At 41.3% G+C, this 26184-nt stretch overlaps 1 protein-coding gene across 1 annotated transcript in view; it reads right to left on the bottom strand.

Annotated features, from left to right (window-relative positions):
* frem2a (FRAS1 related extracellular matrix 2a) overlaps nucleotides 1–26184 on the bottom strand; it is a gene marked incomplete at both ends in the record, with an annotated part of 60874 nt that overhangs the window by 23544 nt on the left and 11146 nt on the right. The window contains 2 exons of the mRNA XM_083986574.1: nucleotides 2817–3047; nucleotides 14542–14688. Of these exons, the coding sequence (XP_083842700.1) occupies nucleotides 2817–3047; nucleotides 14542–14688 (378 nt within the window). The remainder of the gene's footprint in view (nucleotides 1–2816; nucleotides 3048–14541; nucleotides 14689–26184) is intronic.

Raw genomic sequence — 26184 nt, forward strand, 5'->3', positions numbered from 1 at the left:
TGGAGGAAAACACACAGTCATTTTAAAAGATTAATGGGGGAAAAAACACACGCGCACACATGCTTTTAGAGATGGTGTTAAACCAGAGGATACTTGCACCATACCTTGTTGTTGTCTTGTCCAAATAAAACAATACAACATACACAAAAATGTTCCTACGCATAGAACTTCTCCATTATTGATCATTTCATGAATATTCTATGGATGCAGGGGTGTTTTGTTTTTACTGTTTGTTTGGTTGTTGTGATATAGTTCCACATTTTTACTCATTAACAGCTTACAGCGCTGGTTATGCCCATCAGCTAATTACCTAAGATGTGACTGTACATGCAAAGCAAATGAGCCTTGTTGCGCGCTGTGCAACTAAAAGGCAGCAAAACACCCACGAGTCACAGTTCGATACGGCGGCGCGACGTCGCAAGATGCTCTCCCTCCCTGGTGTTAGTCAACAGACTTGACATCTTAACTGAGACAAAGCTCCTATAATTACACGAGATGCGACTGCAGCTGCCTTTGTGGTTCTTCTACTGAAAACATCGCAGCAGAGAAAAGCGGGAGAGAGAGAGCGGTTCTTCATCATTTAGTGGAATGACCTTGATGCAAAATGCAGTGGGGTAACAGCTCTGGTGATATATAGTGGCTATTGAGGAAGCAAGAAAGATATCACTGGCTGTGGCAAGATGCTACTGCTGCTTGCAGCAAACAGTCTAACAGCAGGCTACCACCTTCATCTTGAGTCAGCGTTGCGCATGAATTATATATGACAGAAAGTGATAAAGTTTTGGCGGGGGAAGGCCAGGCCATCACAGCCTGTAATTAAACAAAGTTTGTTATTGCAGCAGAACTGTAACAGCGGGTGTAACATAGGCAAACACACAATGGTACAAGCAACTCATTGTTATTAATCAAAGTTTCAGCACAGAGTCGCGTGAAGTCTTGAAAAAGAAGAAAAAAGAAAAAATAAGAAAAATAAAGAAGAGCTGCAGGCGTTGGTACAGATAAACAGAGATTGCCCATGCTGTTAGAACAAACTCAGCTTGTTATGCTCTCCTTAATTTCGGAGCACTTTTGGCTAAAGCCTGTCGATCCGCTCTCCTCTGAGAGAAGCTGATATTAGCCTAGCTGACACGTCCTCTGGGGAGGGAATCTACAGGCTAAGCAGAGGACCAGACAAAGCCAGTTTTCATCATTAGAGAAAGAAGCTGGAGTACAGCTAACGCCACAGGCATAGCTAAAGCTTCACTGGCCCATTAGAGTACAGAGTGGCACATCTCTGTCACATTACACGATCCCAGGGGATGGCAGAAAACAAACCAGCCCCTGCCCTCCACACACACCATAATTAACCCACAGGGGAGGATAGATTGAGGAGGAGAGGGAGGGAGATGGAGAGGGAGAGTGAGATCAAGACGTGGTGAAAGATGGAGAGCGAGGAGATAAATGAGAGTGCGAGTGATGAAAGCAGCTGTTGTGTATGAATATAATGGGAGCTTCGGTGTTTCCATCTTTGTTACGCATTAGTTAGGAATTGTTGAGTGGAGGAGAGCGATGCATACAAAAAAAAAGTGAAGGTAAAAGCTTCAGAGGAGTAAATCCAGTCTTGATAGAACAGGGCAGCCAGTTTGTCGCACCACTCAATATTCCATTAACATTTCAATTTGCAGGCAAAGACACAGAGAACACGAAGGACGAGGCTGTCAGGGAGAAAGTCCCTGTTTTATGTGTCTGTTTTTTTTTAGACACTTTCTGTAGACTATTAAGAGTTTGACCAGTGTCCTACGGTGGCCCTGAGAGCTCAACACACTGCAGCTTAAGCACGAACATCAACCTGACAACACATGCACCACAAATTCACACAATACAGTGAAAAGTGTTTCCAGGGGGACACAAAAAAGTGTTTAATGCCTGCTTGTGACTTCTGTTGTTATGAATAAGAAGTGCATCCCAGAGTGATGTTTGTTTATTTGCATGTGTTTTTTTTTTCTTTTCAAGTTGCGGGGAGTTGAGCTCTCAGGGCCACCGTATTGTTCTCTGGCAAACAGCAATGTGAGTAAGTATCCATAATGAGGTCCATTTATAATCTTTGATTTGCCCTGAAGAGTAAAATGTCATTAGTATCTCTAATTTAATAGGATAAGAAATAAGAAATAAGAATCTGCTCAAATAAACTCTGGCTACTGTAAAATATAAAAGAAAACAAATCTTGGCTGTCAACTGCGTCCAAACGTTTCTTTCTTCCTCCTCTTTGCCTGAGGGCAGATTTGCATGACACCAAATCAGAAAGCGATGTTTATACTGACACTGGGCTGTGTATTTCTCATTGCTTTGTAACAGGAGTACCTGAGTGGCAGCCGGGCTTTTTCTCTGCAGCGTGCATTATAAATGTCAGATTCTTCTGTGTCTCCAGTCGCATTCATCTGCCCAGGTAGGCAAAGCGCACGCTCGCCTCTGCTCTGGATATATTTTATTAACTTTCAATCCTCCGTAGCCTATTGCCTGTCCATAAAGGCTGCATTTGATTTTCATTTTTTAATAACGGATGTCATATAGAATATGGACACAAAGCTGAATGAATTATATATTCATGCAGGAAAATATGGAATAAATAAATGTAGAATCAATTCTATTCTTTCTAGAATATAGTTTTTTTTATAGTGTGTCTGTGTGAGTTAACACGCAACTGCCAATCAAGTTTAATTTGTGATGCCCTGCAGAGCCATCCATCCAGCCAACTTTAATACACTGCATCTGAATTCAGTAGTCTCCACATTGTCTTCCACATAAGAGTGTGTGATGTGATGTAAGTTTGCACTGACCGTCGTTGGGGTCCAAGATCTCAACTGTGGCCGTGGCAGGGAACTCCATCACTCCCATCACTGGCTCCGACAGCAAGATCTGGAAGGTTTCCGCCTGTTCGTACTTCCCGTCAGTGAGGATCCGAACCCGCCACGTGGCTCTGGTCTGTCCCGGGTTGAACTGGATCTGCTTCTGGGACTTACCCTTGAAATCCTCCTCCTTCTTTGCGCTACCATCCTGGGTGCCGATGCCTGAGAGATACAGACAGTGATGGACGTTAGAGAAGCAGGAAAAGACAAGGGAGAGCAGGCCAGACGAGTTAAAAAAAAAAGAAAAAAGACAGAAAAGGAGAGAAGAACAGAAGGAGACAAAGCAAAGAAAGCAGCCGCAAAAAGGTGACAGGCAGGAGGAAAAAACAGATGAAAAACAGATTAGATATTCACACCTTTTAATGTTGTTCAGAGAATGGTGTGAAAACGAGCGGTGCATCTATTTTTCCTCACTGATCATTTACAGAGCCTCAGAAAATGTGTGAAATGAATTTGTGACTGAAGCATTTAAATAAGCATATTCACCTCACTGGGATGGATTAGCCACTATGGCTGTTTTCCAAGTGTTAGGCGTGTGTGTGTGTGTGTGTGGTTTCTTTTTTGTGTGTGAGTGTTTCACCATCTTTTCTCTTCAAATAGCTCAACAAATTTCATCTGTAATAAATCTTTCATGTGAATCCACGCACATGCTCCATCGATACACCTTTTTCAAAAGCAGGGGATCCTCCGGGTGATACTGAAGGGTTTCACATATAAACGCACATCAAGGAAACCAAGGTGGTGTAAGCCGTAAAATTATGTATTACATTTGTAAATGCGTTGTTCGTTCCCCCCCTTTTGTCTGCGCTCACACTGCCTTGCGAGAACAATGTGAGCATATGCATGCCAGGTTGATGCATGTGCCCGTACATAAGAAGGATTTGTTTTCTTTTTTCAGATGTTCACAGGCCTGAACAAACAAGAGGAAAAAAAAGGGGGAAGGTGACAAACACATGCAGATTAGACTGGGTACATTAGATTGTACAAACAGTAAGACTCCGGCGGGCGGCACTGTATGCAAATTATGTGCTGAAATTAATCACACATATACATACATCCGCTCTCATTTGTGTTTATGTCCCTGCGAGGACCTTCAGTGCTTATAATAACTAATAAACCCCAGAAATAGTGAGGAATACTGCAATCTGATGTTAAACTTTCTGGAGTTACTTTACTGACTTATTTTGGGGTTTGACCCTTTCATCGACTCTTTCATCGCTTTGTCCTCCAATTATTTCTCCAAACAGTTTTGGCAGCGTTTCCACAACAACAGCGCAGAATGAAGTCCTGAGAAAACCTTTTTTAAAAAAAACAAACAAACAAAAAAAACACCGGTGGTTACAGCCAACTCTAAAACAACGCAGCACTATCTCACATTTGACCGGAGGATTAGATATAAAATATATCACCCACTGTTTCTCAAAAAACTAATGATGTTGCTATTCCTGACTGCAGCTGCACTACAGCACAAACAAGACTTATATGAATGGGTCACAGGTGCATGCTGGTTACGCATAATGTATATTTCCACCGCTTGAGTTTAATAAATTCAACCATATATTAATGCTATTTTCACACTTTGTTGGCGTGAACTGAGCTGCACCTCTTGTTGCAGGCAGTCACCCAGCTGCTCCTACAGTATAGCCTCCCCTGCATATCACTGACCCTCCACCTCCATTATTGCAAATTAACTACATTTATTACATGTACCATTACTGCTATAGGAGGCAGAGCAATTGCTTAACATAAGACACACAGTTGATTTACTGTAAATGCCCCCTCACGTTATAATAGAAACATGTTTTAATCATTTTGAAAGGGACATGGCCAGTGAAATAAAAGCCCAATATGGTGGTTGAACTCTGTCACTCACTAACTCAGTCACTCACAGGTATTCGCCTAAAAATCTACTTCTCTTTGAGCTGTCTGTCAGGAGCTTGTCTAATGGAAGTTCTGCCACGACAGCTCTCGGTTCACTTCTTCACCTGCTGAGTGGATCCATCAGCTTAACCTGGGTCAAGTCTTCTGAGGTGAGGGTTACACAAAGTTGTCTAGTAGTAGTAGAAGGGTACATGGGTAATGTGATTCACCATGAAATATAGATTCTTCATCAGCCTGCACACGCACGAGCAAGCTTACACCAAAGCCCTTTTTTTATCATCTCATATTTAACTAAAGCTCAGAGGTTCTGCAGCACTGGCCAAGCTCTGATTGGAAGCACAAAGATGATTCGTAAATATCATGGAATCCCCTCCTAGATTTTGACATTTCTCTTGCAGAGATTAATTTTAAAAAATGGCGTTCTGGTGTAGTAGGTCCATGACTATCAACAGCCAGTTCTAGCACTATTTATGGAGTTGTTTTCTTGCTTTGGAGCACGGGTTTGTGTTACAGGTAATTACAGACTTATTGGCACAACAAATAAAAAATACAGTGTATATCTATCTATCTACAGTATAGCCAATTTGGGGGTTTGCCAGGAGCAGAATGGAAAAACAACTTCAAAGGTTAGATTTCAGTCTTGGTTGAGTGGGCACATCTGTGGTGTGTATTGGTGATAGAAGCACTTACATTTTAATTATACTACAGATACCAGAATCATGATTTTTATTCAATATGACATGCCTACTGAAGGCATGTGATGCCTTGAAAACTAACAAACTGTGGGCTGGATGGATTCCACAGCTACAGCAGAAAGTCAACACTGTTGCCTGACACATAAATAGAGTCATAATTTATTGCCTTCTCGTATTATGTGAAATATGCGCATGTATTGGGTCAGGGCCCGAGCCTGGGAAATGATCCGCAGCCAGTACACATGCATGGATCATTTCCTGTAGAAGAACAGTGCATGATTTGAATTAAGTGCAAGAAAGGCAGACCGGACTTACAATGAAGACTACATACTGTATGCACTGTATAGATAGAGAGGCGGTAACAGAGTGTAAAAACACCAAATGTTGTTGGCATAATGAGGGATTATGATTTCAAAACATTGAAAACTGAAAGAAGTGTCCTCAAGACAGATGGTTTCCAATTCCATCTCTCTCATCTTTATATCCAGACGATCTGTTGATCCACATCTAATACAAATACAGGTACACAAAATCCCACCCACGGGAGAGAGAAGGTGTTGATCTTAAAAGGGCGGAGCATCATCGTGCCAGTCGCACTGGACTCCCTGGAGGGCAGAGACACGCCACAGCTAGGGTTGCACCGAGGTTCTTTCTCAGCAGGTGGAAATACTCCCTCCCAAGCCCCCTCTGATCTCTACGGTGCCGCTCCTCGCTGCTACAGTCCCTTGTGTTTGTGTCTCTACAACGCACACACAAACTGACAGGTGCAAAGAGTTGCTCACAAACACACACAGATTCTGTTTATAGCTGCAAACTTTTCTTACCCTCGCTCTGTATTGTAGTTTATTTCTCCATTGAAAGCAAACACTGCAGCAAGCTGAGTTTGGCTGAATGTAAAATATACAATTCATCATAAAATTTATGATTGCAGGTACCTTCATGCTCATTATACCATAAAGGTCATTTCACTTCCAGACAGCTGAGGTGGAGATCTGTAGAGGCGAGGTTCAGGGGGGCAACAGTTTCTATTCTCTGCTGGTGAAATAAAATTATCTCTATCATCCACCCTGCTTGGCAACAATAATGAGGCTGGAATAGATCCCACAGGAGATGATATATCTTAACCTGGCAAAAGTACACCCAGTTAACAATTCTCCATTTATCTCACAGAGCAAGGTCAGTGCAGAAAAGGACAGAGCAGAAAGAAGAAGAGAACAGTTGTCAAGAAGTGAGGTTTGACATGTGGAAGGAGGGGAGGGGAGGGAAGGGAAGGGAAGAGAAGGGAAGGGAAGGGAAGGGAAGGGAAGGGAAGGGAAGGGAAGGGAAGGGAAGGGAAGGGAAGGGAAGGGAAGGGAAGGGAAGGGAAGGGAAGGGAAGGGAAGGGAAGGGAAGGGAAGGGAAGGGAAGGGAAGGGAAGGGAAGGGAAGGGAAGGACTTAAGGAGGGGAGGGAAGGGAAATGAAGGGAAGACTTGTGGAAGGAGGGGAAGGGAGGGAAGGGAAGGGAAGGGAAGGGAAGACTTGTGGAAGGAGGGGAAGGGAGGCAAGGGAAGGCAAGGGAATCTAAAGACAGAGCAAGAACAAACTGCCAAGAGTGCTTTGCTGGAAAGAGAAAAAGATCATGGAAGAAGGAAGAAACAAGATGAATGACAAACACGGAGTGGGTGGAGGAAGAAAATAAGAGCTTATGGCACAGACCCAGGGCTGTACACTTGTACGGCTGCAGGAAGAGGAGAGGTGGTGTCTTTGATGAGAGGAGAAAAAAAACAGGTTAGGTGCAAGAGGACCAAACGCTCTCCACGTGGAGATGGTGTGAGAAGAGATTACAGATGAAAAGAAAAGAACCTGAGACGGATTAAAGGAGTTGACAAGTCAGCGAGGCGGGTGTGACAGGAGAGAGAGAGGAGAAAGTGACAGAACTCAATTAGAGGAGCACAGCAGGTGAGACGGAGAGCACACCCCCATGAAGAAGCAGAATTAAGCCGGTGGTTGATATCTTAGTCATGTTTTGGGATTTTTTTTTTCTTTTCAGTAGAAGTGAGAAAGTGAGGTCTAAGCTTGGAAACAGCGGTAGAAGAATCCAATCTGATCCCTGCGCTCCTGTCCGGCCCCGTTCTGCCTGAGCTCTTCTTTGCGGGGGCATCTTTGAACCTTGATCTTATCTCTGTGCTCCTCCTTCACTGATCCTCTCTATACCTATATGTCCTGTTGTGATGGAGCATGTGTAACAGCTCCCCTCCGCCGTTGCCTGGCACCACACCAGCTTTCATCAGTAAAGCCTCCGACAACATAGTAAGGTGTGTTTTTCTCTGCTCCTCCACCCCTCACACCTTCTCTATTTAATCTGCACACACAAACACTAACTCTACCAGGAATTCCTCTGTGTATTTCTAGCTTTTTATTTCTTCATAGACTCAATATTTTTGCCCTTATTATTTTTTCCTTTTCATTGCAGGTCTTGTTTTAGTTGTGATCTTCAGTCTTTGTCACTAACCTCCCGTGCTCCTCTTTAGCAACCCCCCACACAGAAAGATGCCTCTAATCATTTTTGGTTCAATTTCACCATGTTGGCTTTGAAATGAAATATTGACTGAGCTTGAAAGGCGTTTTTAAAAGTTCCTCACTGAATCAACTTTTTAGAGCTTAATCAATTTGTAAAAAACTAAATTAATTGGCAACAATTTTGATAATCAAATTTTGGCAAAGACATTTGTGCAATGTGAGGATTTGTGTCCTTTCTTTGCTTTATATTACTCTAAATTCACTATATTTTAATCAGTTGATGACTGAATTATGTCGCCTTGAGCTCTGAGAAATTGTGATGACACTTTTTCAAATTATCAGCCGATTTTCAGGACAATGCAGCAGAAACATAACGGACGAGGCCAAACAGTGGAAGGTTAAACTGTCTGGATCAGTTCACTGGCGGACGTTTGTTTTCAGTCTTGAAAGATCGGTGCTCGTGAGTGTAGACAAGGTTAGGGTTCCCTACACTGTTCACCTGATGTGTAAATAAAAAGTAAAAGACAGTTGATATTTAACCTCCTATGTACTTTTTTTTTTCATTTCAAATGCAATATGATAGATCTTTAATATTCTTTGATTAGGGCTGCAAACAGGATACAGAATTGTCATGAATTTGAGAATAAAATCCTGTATTGAATCACTATTAGGCAATAGTTTAGTCCTATATTTTTGTACATGTACAATAATTATTAAGAAAGAAATATAATTCCAAGTGTGAGTTATATCCTATAATCCAAGTGGATTGAAGAAGTTTATCAGTGATGTGGACAAGTTCTGTATCCCATCCTGACCACAGCGTCTGGGTTCAAGTCACGTCTGTGACTCTTTGCTGCATGTTATGCTCAGACTTTCCTCTCCAATCAAAATTGTCAACCACCATTCGGTAAAATAATTTTGTTTATCCTTAATGTAATTCCCCCCCCCCCCCCCCCCCCCCCCCTTTTTACAGAGATGGCAAACACTAAATAGTTTTAAATAGTAAACATACATTGGGTTCAATGTTTATCTGTTTACTAGATGATTTGTGAGACTTTTTGAGAGATGCAAGGTCACCTCCATAGCTTTGATTTTATTTTATTTTTAAATCGACGTCCTATCTCAATATGTGTTTCTGTGTTTGTGTCCTTGGTCTGGACATCAATATCACAAAGGCAATGACACGAGGGAGTCATATTATAATTTGAGAACTATCGGCAGAGCATCTCTGCTTTAATCGCTGCCTTACAATCACTGATATCAAGGCTAGATGAGGCGACTCATGTAGAGGCCAGCCGAGGACGTCGATCAAAACTGTCCACTGTGGCAAGGAGATCTCTCAAAAATCATTAAGAGCCAAACACATGAAAGCTAAATTATCATAAGTGGAGCCTCAACAACCCTGACTCTTAATGAGATATTTGCCTGACAACAACACAAACTGTACAGCTTTAAAACTCAATTGACAGCAAAAAAAAAAAAAAAAAATCAATCAAAGGCGCCATTACTGAGGGAGCGCTGGATTGGATTGTATTACATTGTATGGTGTTCCTGCTATTTTGTCCCTTTTCGAGTGTGTTGCCACTCTATTATTGGTTCATTGGCTCCATTCCTCTGTTCACCCGCCCAGCAAATTGAAATCTATGAAAGTTATTAGACTTTGATCAGTTTCTGTTTTTCATTCAGGGTTGATTTAAACTGGACCATATTTCATTATTTGCGCCTGAACAGATGCACCTCACCTATAGAGGCACAGATGCATAGAAAAGTTGACATGCATAAACATACAAACAGATATTGCTTAGATCAGTGGTTCCCAACCTGGGGGGCGCCAAAGATCCAGGGGGGGTCGCGAAGCCCTCTTGATTTTAAGGGGTTTAATAATTTTAATGTAATTTAAATGTTAAATGAGTAGGCTAAGCATTTATAAATATATGTGACAAAATCAACTAAATTCAAGGGCCACATTAAACATTTATTTGTGTATTTAAATAGATAAACAAATAAATTATAGGCTTATATCAATAGATGATTGAATATCAACAGTTTTAAAACATTAAATACATAATATAGCCTACAGCAGGGCAATATCAGTCACAATGAATTTGAATAACAGCATGGAACAATGAGAAAAAAACCTGTGTAAAATTACAACATATTCAGAACTTGTACTTCTAAAAACACAATTATGTTTTTAAAAGTACAAGTTCTGAAGAAATATGTTGTAATCATACACAGGTTCTCCTGATTGTTTGTTCCATGCTGTTATGAAATTACTGAAATATAATAAAGTATGAACAATAGAAAAAATGTGAGTGCTGCCCTGGGTGAGGGTGGATGAACCGCTCAGGTGCTCTTCAAGGACACAGGATTGAGGAAAAACTGAGGATAAAACACAGCAAGCAGACCGTCCATATAATAAAGTATTTCATGTAAAAGAAGTTATGATGTTCCTTATTTTATTTTACATCGGGGGGGGTCACCAAAGTTTTCAATGGTAAAAATATGGGTCCCTTAAGAAAAAGGTTGGGAACCACTGGCTTAGATTATGTGACAAAAAGTGATGATATGGAGCAGGACAAATAAATATTTCTTCTATTTAGTTTTCCTTCAAACCATCCTACACACAGATCACAACCCTGATCTCAACATGTTGGAGTGTCATGGGTCCAGATGGAGGCAACTTTTATACAATGTGCTCTGGCACCACGTTGACCTACAACATGCATGTAAGCTGTTTATAAAAAAAACTTGAATGTGTGTGTTCTGAGAGAGCAAGGTACTCACACACTAACTGTGCAAAGCAATAACACACACACTCGCAGGTAGACAAATTTTAAAGCTCATATAAACTGCTGCACTGTGATGCTAACTCCTGACCAAGCGATTAACAGGGATCAGAGAGACGTTGAGAGGTGGGAGAGGGTTAAAGCTGCTTATAGCCGCTGCGTCTCGCTGAGCGAACGAGCTCAGGGACGATAAAAGACGGAGCTCAGAGGAAACGCTGAGGGACGGGGACGTCAGCAGCGTCGTCATCCTTTCAACCTGCACAAACACTCATGCTGTGTCTCACTTCGTGTAGCCGTCTTCTCCCATACTCACACCTGCTGGTTGGTGTGCAAAGAGGCGTTAACATGCAGTGCAGTGTACTGCACAAACCTGCATGGTGAACTCAGAAGGTCAAAGAGTTGAGTGTGAAGTGCTGGACACTTATCACCCTCAACGACTGCCATCTTGGCTATATGTGGTGGAAGAAGATGAACCAAGGATGTGGCGGCTGAGGGAAAAAAAAAGGTTGTTGTTGTGGCGACTGTGGCCTAATTTCCATGTTGGAGACAATGCTATCCTGTTAAATTAATGGACTGTGCCAGTGAGTATACTGTATGTACACGGTGTACTACATGTGAGTGCATTGATGCAGTGGTTCTTAAAGTGAAACCAAAGGAGTCCTTGTGGGGGTTAGTGAAAAGGGGAATAACTTATTTTTGCCGTAATTCCATGCATAAGTGCAATCATAACAGAATGTATGAATATTTTGGTCATAGGTTTCAAAAGCTTTTGTAATAACACATCTAAAAGCAGAAAATTGTGCGGGTTCATTGGTCCTTGATGTGAAAAAGTTTGGGAACCACTGCTAATAGAAGTATGCAAATGGGGACACAGCATCAGAAAACATGCTTCAGTGTTCACCTATATCTGCTGGTCCAACAGCTCATTAAAAACTGTAGCATTGATGTTTGTGAAGCTGGATTGCAGCTTTGACGAGCACAGAACCAGCTCTGTTCTCTGTCTGACACCGTGTTGCAGCCAGAATGATGAACATTTTATTTTTAAGTCTGCTTAAGATTCACATACTGTCGGCACTTCCAGACAGGGGTGAAATGTTCCAGGTGTCACTGGTGTCGCTGAGACAATTTTCACAGACTAATATGTCTAAACTGTTACCCGTGAGGCAGGTGAACAACTTACTTACGGTAGATTGATGATAAGCTTAATGTGAAGAGCCAAACAGGTCTAATTTGGATTCAAATGCAACAGTGTCCTTTCTTCTTCTAGTCAGCATTCAGCAATGGACACATTTATTTAAGAACAAGACATGGTGTAGGCATTTCACAAAGCAGCACATTAAGTCTCTTGAAGTGAAATTGTGAGATTGCAGCTTTGTATTTTGTCTCATCTTAATGTCACCTCAGTCTCCTCCCTTTTAAGCTGCAGTTCAGGTCGCTGATGCATCAAGCCCACCTACGTAAGGCAACTAGACAAAGACAGACTGACACATTGGCTCAATCTGACACCAGCCTACTGTCTTAAGTTTCCGTACACACTGCGAGGACTTCAAGCAGCCAGCCAACCATATTCAAAGCTATTGTGACTCTCATTAAATAGTCCTGTGATACGGAACAAATACAAATTGAGAATATGTGTGTGTGGGTATAAAAGCTGCTTTGAGCCAAGCAGTTTTGCTTTGTACTTAAGTTGTCAGCTTGTGCATAGAAAATAGAAGGCAGAGGTGAGGAGAAAAAATCACCACTGGAAGCATGTATTCCCTCGACTGAGCAGCCAGTTAGACTTCGAAACCAGTTCAGTGTGCTCAGTTGGTCAAATGTGCACTTAAAAGCGCCAGCAGAGCCGCGCACACTGTGAAAACTACAGGGTCGTTGGCCAGACACTACCAGCACACTAACTGTCAGCTCGGTCTATTAGAGCCCTGGAAAACAAATCAAACTGATATCAACAGACCCACATTCATTCATTGATGTCTGCAGGGTTAATTAATTTAGAACCAAGAGAGGATGTGGTAATTGAGAAGCTATGATAGTGATGGTATTTTATCAATGATTTGAGCTAACTTCAGTCATCACCATTATTTCTGCTCCGTTTTCTCTTTGTGGCTTTAGTCATATACAGTTCAGAGCAATTAATTTTTATTGCCCTTCGACGTGTGCTTGTTTTGAGACCTGTGTTGTGCCCTCTCAGTGGTAATCGGGTGAAAATAGCATGTTGGTTCTAAAGCAACGTTGAAGCAAAGGAAACTGTTTTCTGTACATTGTTTTCCCTGTATGTGGTGGTAAATAAATAATTACGTCTCCGCAGCTCTCCTCACAGTTATCTCATAGTGTTTTCACATTCTTAAAAAGAAAAAAACAACTCAAAATGACTCAAGGCCAAACAAAATTACTTTGGCTTAGAAGATAAATCTATACTGAACATAGGAAATGTTGCAATTGGTTTTTGGTTTTAGCTGTGGTGTATATGTATTGAGGAGGCGATAGTGATGTACACATACTGTAAGGCTCTGCAGTGAGGAAAATGACAATACTGGGTATGCAATCAACCATCACACAAGAAAGTGTGAGAGGTTTTCCTGGAATCCATTGAATTTTTAAGTTTTTTTTTCCTCTGCATTCTTTCTTTTAGAGCTAGTTATAGAGAGGCATGAAAAATCCAATATTAACAGTAGTGTGAAGTAATGAAAGTTTAAATGAATGCTACAGCGAGGCAGCAAACCTGCTATGTTTGTAAGGCTGCACTCCGGCACAGTGGTGCTTGGAGCTAAATGCTATTTTTGCTTTTCTCTTTTAGATTCACCTCTTGATTAAAATGTCTAAGAATCATTGGGGGCATGCCCTCATTTTAAATGATGTCGAGAGTACACTTAAAACTGAATAAATACATAAAGATAATCAACCAGAAGACATACAACTTACTTTTGAGAGTGGAGGAATATTAGCATGCTAATATGGTCACAATAGCTGAATCCCAATTCAGGCCGTATCTGAAGGCTGGTTGCATCACTGTTGCGACAAGACTCCATTTTGGAGGCTCCTTAAGCTGCTTTAGAAGGAGCACTCGTTGGAGCCTCCATGGATTAATTCATCGAATGCTGGTAAAGAAAGAAGCTACTTTTGACTGTAAGTAGGCTTTTATGTTTCAGCTCAGATCAACAGTAACGGTATGACTGCTAAAAGCGGGGGCATTAATGGGGAACTATGCAATTCTTGTCACTTTTCTGCTGTTTTGCTAACCCTCCTCCTGGCCATGTGCATTTGTTTTCAACAAAGCCGTTGAGAAAGCAATCGATGGAGCGTTGGATAACGTTATTTATCATATACATGTTATGATGTGTATATTTGTATTTGCGCCGCAACGTAAACATGCGGGGGTATACTTTACGGCCCAAACAAAAGATTGCGGTTTAAAGGGTGTGTTTGTGTTGCAGTGCCAGCGAGACGAGAGCTTGGATGGCGCTGATCTTGCAAGGTTGGTTTTCACCTCTGAATTGATATACAGCTAATGAAAATGCTATTTTGTTTTGCTAATATGATGTTTAGCAAAACAAAATATGCAAATGCTAATCCATCCAACAGACATACACTTATTGAGACACTGTGAGAGTGTAAGGAACTACGGTTGTCACCCATCCTTTTGAAAATACAATACTGCTTTCTGTATTTATTTATAATTTATATCCTATATTTATTTTTTCACATTACAGGTTGCGCATAACTGAAGTGGAAGACCATCCCAGCTAACATGACTAAAAACACAGGGTAGATGAGACAGAAAGACAAACACTCACCAATAAAGGACGTCTCTCCAAGGTAGCCTCTCCGTCTAAGCGTCACCTCCAGAAACTTGTCCTCCTCGTCCACCACGTAGTACTCTTTCTCCAGAGAGATCCAGGCCCAGTCCAGACGGAACTGCTGTCCCTTTAGCTTGTTACCACCTGGACAAAATATGAGAACATAAAGGCAATGTGTTATTAAGATTAGCCTTTATCTATCTTAACTATCTGCAGCTTAAATAACTCAGGCGTGAAGGTGTAAACAGACGGTTTATTAGATCTCTATGGAAATACTACTGTGGTGGGTCTGTGCCCATTTATTTCCCTGATTTAACGACCAAATACTGTGTTTGGTTTTCAGTAAAAAAGAAAAACACAAAAAAGCTGGAAACGAAACTGTGAGGGGAAATTCTGTGACCCAAGGGAGCAATTACTGTAAAACTGTAATGAAGAAAAAGTGTTTTAATTATTTCCAATGTGCAGTCCAAATGTTCACATCACATCTGCTGGAGAATATTTACAGATTCATAAAAAAAGGAAACAACCCAATATTGAACCACTCTATACGTACGGTCAATCTTTCCCTGAGTTCTATAATTAAATTCACATCCTCCTTTGTTCAACTGCATTTTCTTTTCTTCTTTCTCTTCTTGCTTCTGCAAAAATAGCACATCATCCTGAGGATCTGAGTATGCCAGCCAATCAGCGCTATAAAGGAAGGGGTTTCCAATGTGAACTGTTGTGTTAGTGCTAGGCTAATAGTGCTCGATGGCTGTCGCTTCAAGAAGCGGATAGAAAGTATCCTGCTTGTACTGTAGGGATGCTTTGTGTCTAATTTACCCACCTACTGCTGGGGTACAGGAGAGAGTTGTGCAACGAATGGAAATAATGAGAAAACACTTTATAACTAGAGTAAAAGAAGTGGAAGGGAGATTTTTTTTTTTTTAAAACATGCTTTTGTGTAGTGAAAAATGCTTCATTACGAATGCTTTTCCAGTGAATGCTAAACTACATGTCTGAGAGTGTGTGTATTTTCCTGGCAGACGGAAACGCAGGGGTGAAGGACTGTTTGTGCAAATGTCACATGTTGGCCGTCAGAAAGAGAATGTATTTCATTGAGGATGATTTCAAAGCTATTTGTTCTTTCAAGCCATTTCTGCCACTTGAAGGCTGAAGCAGTGTGGCAGTTAAAAGTACCAGCAATGTGGCACTTGACCTCCATCACATGATCTTAGGGTGATCATAAATGGGTAGTTTTGTTGTTCAAATTTTCCTTGTGTAAAAGGGGGGGTGCTATTCTGTGACTATCCTGCATCCTCACACTCTGAGAACAGATAAACAGAATTAATATTATTTCCCTGAAATACATCCTGATCAATAAATATAGTATCATAAAGAGCGTAAATGACACCCTCCACCTCCACAGTATACAGGTCCAGCTCTCAAGCTATAAAACATGATATTCAGACAGGGTGCAAAAACACAGCTGGGGTGAAAAGTTCGGCACTTTCAAGCTTAGCACACATAGCAACAAACATGGCCAAGGTGAGGAGATGGCTAATACAATCAGAGCTCAAGTATCCTCCAAAAAGTCTGTAGGCCAAGTTCAGCACTCACTTAGCAGTTGCAAATATAAAACAGTGCGCGCTCACAAACGCCCACGCAAACACACACAGCTCTTCCTTTTCAACTTCCCTGCAACCTTGACTTTCAGCCCAGCTCCCTGAAAGTAAATGCAGCATAAGCTCCCTGAAGTCTTACAGTGTGTGCGTGAGTGTGTGTGTGTGTTTGTGTGTTTGTGTGTACCGGCCTGACTGTGTGACCTCCCACTGGAGGTGAGGAGCTGTGCAACAGACAATGGGGATCTGAATCGGTGGGCTTCAGACCGCCTCATTCCTCCAGCCTTTGCAGGAAGGATAAAAGACTTCTCATGTGTGCTGACCGTACAAAAAAAAGCTGCTTTGAAATCATCCTCAATAGAGCTAAATTCACTTAACACCTTCTTTCAAAGGCTTTTCAAACAAAAAGCCTCTTTTTTTTTCTTCCAATTGGGGATCACAGTTTTCTGTACAACAAATTTTGAGGATTTTGGGCACCCTGGTATAAATCTGCAGAGAAAAATCTTTGATGGTACAGTTTTGATGATGGCTTGTGATGTTGGATCCACCGTATGGAATAATCACAGACTGTCCAGTCGGATGGAACTACTTCATAGGATGTGAATTTATCACAGCTGCTGCTTTTCAACGTTTCCTCCAGAAGTTCAAGATATGTGAAGGGTTGTGTTACATGTGATCTGCAAACCCATCATGCTCTGTCTGTTATGGTGTGAGACAGTGCAGACTCAGCTCCTGACTCAGATGATGCAGCTCTGGTCAAAATGTCAAAAACATTCTACAGTAACTGAGAGTGACAAGCTTTAGCTAAACATTAAAACATTCATATTTTGTTTATATTTGAAGTTTGACAGATTTTGGTTCCATTTTAATGTAATTTAAAATGTAAACATTGGCAGATTTAGGGCTTATATATGAACATTTAGTGTGAAAGTGAAGCAAATATTTTGTTTGCATAATACTGCTGACCCAAGTAGATGTAAAAGCCTTGCTTGGAGTGACACTTCAATATCAGCCAGTGCTGCCTTGATAAAGCCTTATAGTTTCTTTCATTTCATTGTTTTGGTTTTATGGTGCACTGTTTCGGTCTTACAGCATGGCTCAGTCTTAATGCCATCATTTGCTGCTTTGCACACTAATAATTATACCTGCACTAGCACCAAGCAGAGCACAAGAAAGCTAAATGACTAAATGTCTGGTCAACAAAGACGGACCAACCTCAAAATCAGAGCTGTGAGGAAAGTGATTTTTAAACGCCTTCTGCCCAGAGACACGACTCTAAATCAAAGCTTATGTTACTGCTCGTCTGCTGGGTGTATCGGCTGTTTACTCTGCTGCTTTTCAGCTTCTTTGGCCACAGGAAGTGTCACTTCTGTTTTAGATAAAAAGCCTTTTTATCAGTGCAACCTTTCATCAGACATATCTTTCCTCTCTAACCTGCTCTGTCTAGAGATTTGGAGACCCTCAAAATAAACCCGTCATAAATATGCAACCATTCAAAAGCACATCAAAACAACTATTACTGACCCTCAGCAAGACCTGCTGTGTTTCTGAACATGCAGCTAAGTATCAGCCTAGAGATTCTCACACTTTGGGCTTAGGGAGAGGATCAACTCTTTCAAGTCATGAAACTTAAGGCGATGTAATGTCGAGAGATGTTAATGTTACAGTCAAAGTAAAGTTGAAAGTATTTTTTCTGAGTTTATTAAAGCAGATTCAGTCAAAAGTCGTGTGAGTTGAGTACACAGAACTGTCACATATGTTCTTTCCTAAGAGCAAACTAAAAAATCTGAGTTCTCTAAAAAAAAAAAAAAAAAGAAACATTTTAAACAAATGTTTGCACTAGCTGTTGAAACTGCCTGTTTTTTTCTATAAAGATTACTACAGTCAAGCAGCCAACGCAGGCTTTTCTCACCACCATTACCACTGTGATTACACCAACCAACCAAAATCACAACCATGTTATACTGTAGTCTGCTAAATGTCAGTGAAGCCCCTTTCCCACCCGCTAACATTGGGCTTTTGACAGCAAGTCATAATTCACACCACTGATGTAGAAATTGTCCTGCTTTTTTGCTGTACAGACTTTCAGAGCACAGACACTGTCACCTGTCCAGCATGAGGCTGTAAAAGCAGAAATGCCGCAGCTACAGAGAGCAAAGGGATGAAAGAGTGAGCGCAGCTTCAGAATAGGTTTTTAAAAACAATCACCAATCAAAGCGTCTCACACAGAGGCCCCTGTCACTTTTACAGGAGCCCCAACAGGGATGAGATGTGACAGATCCGTTTTTAGTAGTTTGCATGGTGCAGCTCAGTCTCCCCTGCGTCTCTCTCTCTGTGTGTGTGTGTGTGTGTGTGTGTGTGTGTGTGTGTGTGTGTGTGTGTGTGTGTGTGTGTGTGTGTGTGTGTGTGTGTGTGTGTGTGTGTGTGTGTGTGTGTGTGTGTGTGCGCGTGTGTGTGCGTGTGTGTGCGTGTGTGCGGGTGCACTGGAAGTGAATAGGACATCGAATTGAACTGGCAGTGGAAAAGGGGTCAATCAGATTATATTAGAGGGCTTACCCCTGTTAAAAAAAAACCCACTTACAGACACTTGTTTTGGTAGAAAAAGGGTATGTGATGTGTGTTGAATCGACTCAACACAAACCTGTTTTATTTGATCACAAAGCCATTTAATTAAGTCCTTCAAGGGACAGTAGAGGGTAACACTTTACAATAAGGGTCCCTTAATTAACATTAGTAGGTATATTATTAAGCATTAATTAATATATTAACAATCATTATGTATCGCTTAGGATTAGGAAACACATTCATTAATGTAGCCTATTAGTAAGCAGTTAATTCATGTTTAATACTCAAAGTTAGTTAATACATTTAAAAAGTTGAATAATGTCATTAGTTATCATGATGTATGCATCATTCAGCATTAATTAACACATTAGTTTATATGCTTAATAATATACTAACTAACGTTAATTAAGGGACCCTTATTGTAAAGTGTTACCCAGTAGAGAAATCAGACTGAAATCACACACATACTACAAATATGGATAGAGAACAGATAGAATATAAAGTTTTCAGATCAGATTCCCTGAAAATGCTTTTTAAAACCCTTTTCCAACACAGACTCAAGTTAGTCTAATAAACATAATCCACACTAACATGTAGCACAGTGGGGTTATCTTTCATACTCTATGTTTTGAGGATGTGTGGCTATTAATAAAACTGCCATGTTGGATCGCTGCATGTTAAAGGTCCCATATTGTATGAAGTGAGACTTCTTTTTTGACTTTTTTGATCATGTAGCCGGTCTAGGTCCTATATGAACACTGTCAACGTATCACAGTGCTCCGCCCACAGAGGAATCCATATTCAATAACGGTGCTTTCAAATGAGCAGTCGGGACTTCTATAAGTTTGTGATGACAATAAAGTAACTGCACTCACACATACTCCAAGACAGCACACCTGGACACACCACTCAGACTTAGAGCTGCTGCCCTCAGGCAGACGTTTCAGGACAATCAAAGCACGGACAAACAGACTGAAAAATAGCTTCTACACAAGAGCTATGCCTGCACTGAATACTGTGCAAATAAGAGCAGCAGCATGGGAATGTGAATCAATGTGTGTGTGCTTATGTGTTTTTTTTTTTACGGTTTTAGAGCTGTTTTATTTACTGTGGATATATTCATCCTATTGAATTTTATTTTATTTCATTATTATAAAGCAACTGTAGCTAAATTCATTGTACTATTTGAATATTTTAAAATGTGTTTACCTGAAATCCACTTTTCATTTTTATTAGATCACTTAGACAACAGTCAGCCAGTCAGAAGAGAGGCCCAGAGCTTCCTCTCTTCCTACTGTTATCAACCTGCTGTTACTAGATCTCCAGAGACAAGCCAGAGAGGGAGATGTAAAAACAACATTGAGGCGGTTTTTGGTACTTACAGCTACAAATATATCTTCTTATATTATCAACACTTCAAATAAAAGTGTAAAATACGGGACCTTTGAAAACGACACTTAAACTGACAGAGATTTTTATGATCCAGAGCTATAATTAGACTTCGAGTTTTACTCTTTAAAAAACATCAGGGCTGTCTCGTCTTCAGTTTCAGCTGCTTGTGTGTATATATGTGTGTGTGTGTGTGTGTGTGTGTGTGTGTGTGTGTGTACACTCATGTCTGAGATTTCACCCCCAAAATCAAAGGACTTTTTTCACAGCAAGGCAAAGCCGTCTACTGTTCAGTACATCTGCTGCTGGCAGTGTGGCCCTTCCCTCGCTGTTATATCTCCATCTACCTTGTGTACTCCTTTGTATACGAGTCCAGAACTCCCGGTGCAATTGGCACCCAAACGGCTACATACAACCAACAAACCCGAAGATCTTTTCTCTCAGCGTGGGCCACCTTTGAGAAGCATTGGACCAGCTTGTAATCGCTAAATCTGCTATCTAGTATTCACTCACCTGACAAGATGTTACTTTTTCACATAGCACGTGAAGCACCTCGACTCGACAGTCTCTGCTAAAATAGACTGGTAGTAATATTTCAGCAGTAATAGGAGCCCACACGGCGGCATCCATCTGACACTCTAGCGGCACTTTACATACATTTTGACGGCTTACAAAACACAAACATCTCACTCCCTCAGGAGGTTTCAGTACCTTTTAGTTCATCCTGACAGATGTGCAGTCGTCACTGTGCTGATGCTGCTGAGCTTGGCAATTGTGCAACTAGTGGCAGAGAGGAGACTGTGATGGGTTCTGCACTCAGCTATTTCTTTAGTCCAGAAGGTGTGTGTGTGTGTGTGTGCGTGTGGCCATGGACCTATCAGACGGAAAGCAGGTCATTTTGCAGGTCTTTTCTAATCTAGTGTCTATGTGTGTCTGAGTATGTGTATGTGTACTGAATGTGTGTGTGCATCCCCACTACATTTACACAGTGCCCAAGGCTAGTGATAGTGATAGTGGTAGAGATAGTCTCTCTTGAGGTGTACTGGGATATCAGTATGTCTGACCAAGGAGAGGCGTACGTATTTAAAATGCTGCTCAACTCGAGGTCAAAATGACATTCATGTGCATGAGGTTCCTTTGTTGTTAATTCACCAGGATCAAATACGTTTTGACCGTCTCGTCTGCACTGACATTTTCACATGTGAGCAGGTAATTATTTCCACTCGTCAGTACGTTTGATCAGCCGCTTCACATGACTTCACAGCCACAGCCGGGACGCCAAGGACAAATGTGCCACTGCCGTTTATATCACAAAGACTTATAGATAGACTGTATATCTGTTTGTGTGTGTGTGTGTGTGTGTGTGTGTGCCAGTTGGTAACAAAGAAACACGAGTGCACATACAATTAACCACCCCCACCTCCCGAGCCCGCTAACCACGCACCAGCCCTAAAGAGATAAAAGTTGCATGCGACAGAATAATGCATTGTTTCCTTCCTACGTTCAATAGCCGTCAGGCATGAAACACCTGAAGCATCCTCACACATGCAACCATAAGAATCTGACATGTAGGGCAGAGATTTCTCCCTCCTTTGAAGTTCTTGTGATACACTTAATAACCTTGAGGTTTTTCACTGATGTCTACAAAAACAGCCATATATGACCCCGGGCGTAGCTTTTGGGGGGGAAAAGGCTCGGGGACAAAGAAATGGTGGCTTCCTTAAGGTGTACTGTACGTATGTGTGTGTGTCTGCACTTGTAGCTGCAGCTGGGCATGTGTGTGCGCCTACATCTGTGAGGTTTTGAGTGTCAGATGAATAATAACACCTTAAAGCGTTCATCTTCCCGCAGGATTTTTTGTGTGTGTGTGCGTGTGAGGCAGAACTCCAACACACCGATCACTCCTGCTTCAGCACAAGTCTCCCCATGCCGCTAATATAATATTTAACAGAGGGATGGGTTACTGAAATCCCTGGTTTCTTCTTGCCACTTTTCCTTTTTTTTTCCTATGCTCTCATTTCCCTCCATTGTCTCCAACTCTTCAGATGATCCTGTTTACGTCAGTGGCTTGCCATACTTTTAGATGTATGGTTTTTATTATTTTATAATAAAGCAGAGCTGAGAACAGCTCCCCAGCGCTGTGTGCTTTCATACTGCAATGTGAACAGAAAAGTGCAAATGCAGTCTCACTTTTTATACTGTAATGCTTATACGATTGACAGTAAATATAAATTAAAGGTCCATTAGAATTTATTAAAAATGAAACAGCCGAGTTCATGACACATGCAAAGGCAGTAAAACAGAGAATATGAGCTGGAATTGTCACTTTCCACCACTTTCATTTTGCACAGAGAAAATCATGAGGAGGAAGGATAGGGTGGAAATTGGATGAAAGAACTAACTTTTAAGATTTAAAAAAAATTTAAATTGTAACATTTCAGTGGCAAAAATCAACGCTGCAAAGAGTCATCTTCTTGTTTATTCTTCAGATCAGAGTGTGTTTGGTCATGTTTGTGTGGTGGATCAGTTGTCAAGCTTAGAGAAACACAGAATCACAGATGATTAGCATGATGAAAAAAAAAAATCCCTTCACATCTCTCAACAAGTCTCATGCTCTCATCTCGACGCTCTAATGAGATGCAGATCATCACCGGCGACATTCACAAACTGCAGAATGTGCCGTAATCCAACAACAGAGACATCCATCAGCACCAGCGCTGACAGACAAACACGGCAGGGAGAGACAGCAGGACACAACAGTGAGGCTGTGACAAGTAAAACCAATTTCTGATGCCTCAGACACTCGGCACAATAAACCGCAACATACTTTGAGATTAAACTCGACGAGACGGGGAGGGCAGCGTGTTAAGGCTGTACCTCGAGAGGAAAACAGGACAATGATCGGCAGCGAGAAAGACAAAAATAACACCAAAGAACTCAAATATATAATGAACACGAGATGCTGAGTGGAGTAAGAGAATGGAAAATGAATAAAACACAACCAGAAAGATCTGAGACTGACAATGTGAGGAGGGAGAGGTGAAGGGGATGAAGATGGAAGAGTCGAGCCCTGGGAGAAGTGAATGACAGTAAATTCCTGAATGTAGACGGATAAAGAGAATCCTCTCTTAAAGCAAGTGTCTGTCTGTCTGTGTGTCAGCCTGTGCCACATGCTGATGCATTGCTTTGCAATTCTGCTCTGATCAGCTGGACAGGTTACCACCAAAAGAAAGGGATTAACCTGCTCCATTTGTGGCTGCAGTGACAGCCAGCTTACACCTGTGTGTCTGTTTGTTTGTCTCTTTATTTGCTTTCACATATAAACTCACTCAGCTCCCAGAGAGAAGAAGGTGAGATATGTTAGAAGAGGATTAGGAAAAGGGAAAAGTCAGATGGGATAGTATAGAGAGCTACAAATTCTACATTTGGAGAAGGTTGTGGGGGATGGAGGTGTAAATGAGACACAGGGATGTGATACAGGAGAGTGGTGTTTGATTCCCGTGTGAATCCAAGTACTGTAGCAGTCTCTTTTATCCAAGTTCACATGCATTGTTATTCACCATGTGACCATGACAACAAAGATCGTCTGATGTTGAGGATGTACTTAACCATAATCATGATCTTTTCCCAACACTTTTGTGCCTAAATTCAACCGAGCCAGGACCATCATTACTGTAACCATGACAAAATAAATTCTGTCGATATTGTTGTAACGATGACAACCAAGGCCCAGTATGCCTTGAGACGCTATTTTAGCAGACACTTATGAATCGTTTGGGAAGGTTGAAAAAATTTCAGGCTGAAGGTTGTGTCTGAAAAGCTACAGAACTTTGGAAACAGATTCAAGGTCTAACAGTGTGAGACTTCCATGTGTTTTTATTATTATTAAGCAGGTGTAGGAGCTAGGTACACACAATTCGTATTATCAGGATTTCTGAAACTTTGTGATGTCACACTGAAACATTCCCCATACACCTGCACCCACTGTCAGGATTTACCTAAAATGCTGCTATATTCTTTATTAGAAAAGAGGTTTAGAATTTCACATCTAATTGTGGAAAACAGTACAGCACACTTGAATATAAACTATGCAACCTTTACAAGCAACTTCCTCAATGTCAGAATTTCTCTCAGATGCAGAAATCCCAGACTGTATTATCATTCTTATAATCGATATCATTTACATTTGTGGTCGTGGATAACTTCACATTTCTATGCCAGATTCTGACTCATTCTATTATTGAGCTGAAGAGTTTAAAAGTTATTAGAGAGGCAGTTTAAAAGAAAAGGGTACCCCAGGGAGGTCATTTCATCTGAAGTGTTGTCACTACTGTTATGGAGAAAAGGCTTTTTGAAGCGAGGGGGAGAAAGTCACAGGGCAGCGCAGATTCATACTCAATCACACATCATGCACAAATAAATTGATGCTAAAGAACTTGCGCTCTTGCAGTGCAGTCTGTGGTGATAATTAGTCTTCTAGCACTAACAAGGGAAACGCTGCACTCATTATGTTGTTTCATTCAAGAGAAATATGTGACAGAGTGAATGTATTACGTGCAGTGAAACGCAGACGTGGGGATGTGGAAACTGCAGGGGATCTTTTAAGGGGATATATTGTAACTCCAGATAAAGCAGCGGTATGTCGGGGCTGCTTATGGGCAGGGAGCGGTGAGGACGGGATGAAAGGAATCTGTTGTAACAATCAATCCCATTTGCAGTGAGACGAGTAACATGGTAAAAAAAAAGAGAGAGAGTGGAACACGCAGGTATATCCCTCAGAAACAATCTGTCGGCGTAAGAACACTAGAAATATGTTTTTGTATTGTAGCTAAAAGAAAACAAAAAACTAATCACAATTCTATTTATGAGCAGTGGGGTTAATACCACTGAAGATAAAATTCCTCCAAATCAAAAAAACAAAACACGCTTGCCCTCAGCGGCATCTAGTTATGCATAGAGTTATACAGTCACTACCCACAGTGGGAGTGAATGAAATCAACAGCAACATCTCTTTCCAGACACAATGCACCAGCCACTCCAATAATCCACCAATAATCCTAACATCTCCCTGTCAACAGATGCTATTGTTTCATCAGATCAAAGCAATCAACGGCGAGGTCTGTGTCTGCAACACTGCTCACAGACACATATTAAAATCCATTCAGATGCACTGTATTGCATCGGAAACGTCGTAAAACCTGCACAAATAAACACCAACTGTCTGCATGGCTACATACCGCTAGGGTTGAAAAAAAAAAAAAAACTAAAAACATTTAATGAGTGTTTCTGTAATTTGGGTGAAGTGACCTTTTACTTAGAATGGACCCATTTGTTTAATTAGCCAATTCACTGAAAATAATTAGCAGCTACTGTATTGTGGTAATGATTGATGAAATTCTAGTCCCAGCTTCTCGGATATGAAGGTTTTCATCTTTTCTTTGTGTGTTTTCTCTGTTTACAGTAAACACAACAGCTTGACTGTTCGGACAAAATTACAATAAAAAAAAAAACGTTAACAGACCAAGGGATTTAACAGTCAGTCAGGAAAATAATTTGCAGGACACTCGATAATGAAAATGGCACTTTTGTGTTTTGTGTTCGTCTCTCCTCTTGCTGTCATTTGTGAAATCTGACAGCCACAGAGAAGCCTGGGAAACAAGATGCGTTCTGGCCCATTACAGCCAACCACAGGGATCGCAGCTGGTCTTAACCTGTGACAGAAGGTGCTTCCTGCCACTCTTCCTCTGTGGATGAGCCTGTAATAGAGCCATGTAATTACCAGTGGTAATTACCAGTAGTTGCCTGGGAGCTCTGCCCGGCTTAGATGCCCTGGGCTCTCATTACTCACAATGCTGCCTGAGCTCTTAAATATCAAACACCTCTTTGTGCTTGAGGCCTGACCGCCCCTTAGCCTTGGGCTACCCCTCTGCACTCTGCTGTGCCTGCATGTGTGCCACTGCTTGCGTGAGTCGTGTACACGAGTGCACATGTATGTGGGTTACTGTTTTAATACATATACTTACGTGTGTATGTATATAAATATAGGTGTGTACATGCTTACATGTACATTCATGTGTTACAAGAA

This window comes from Trachurus trachurus, assembly GCF_905171665.1.
Source record: "Trachurus trachurus genome assembly, chromosome: 14".
Lineage (NCBI taxonomy): Eukaryota > Metazoa > Chordata > Actinopteri > Carangiformes > Carangidae > Trachurus > Trachurus trachurus.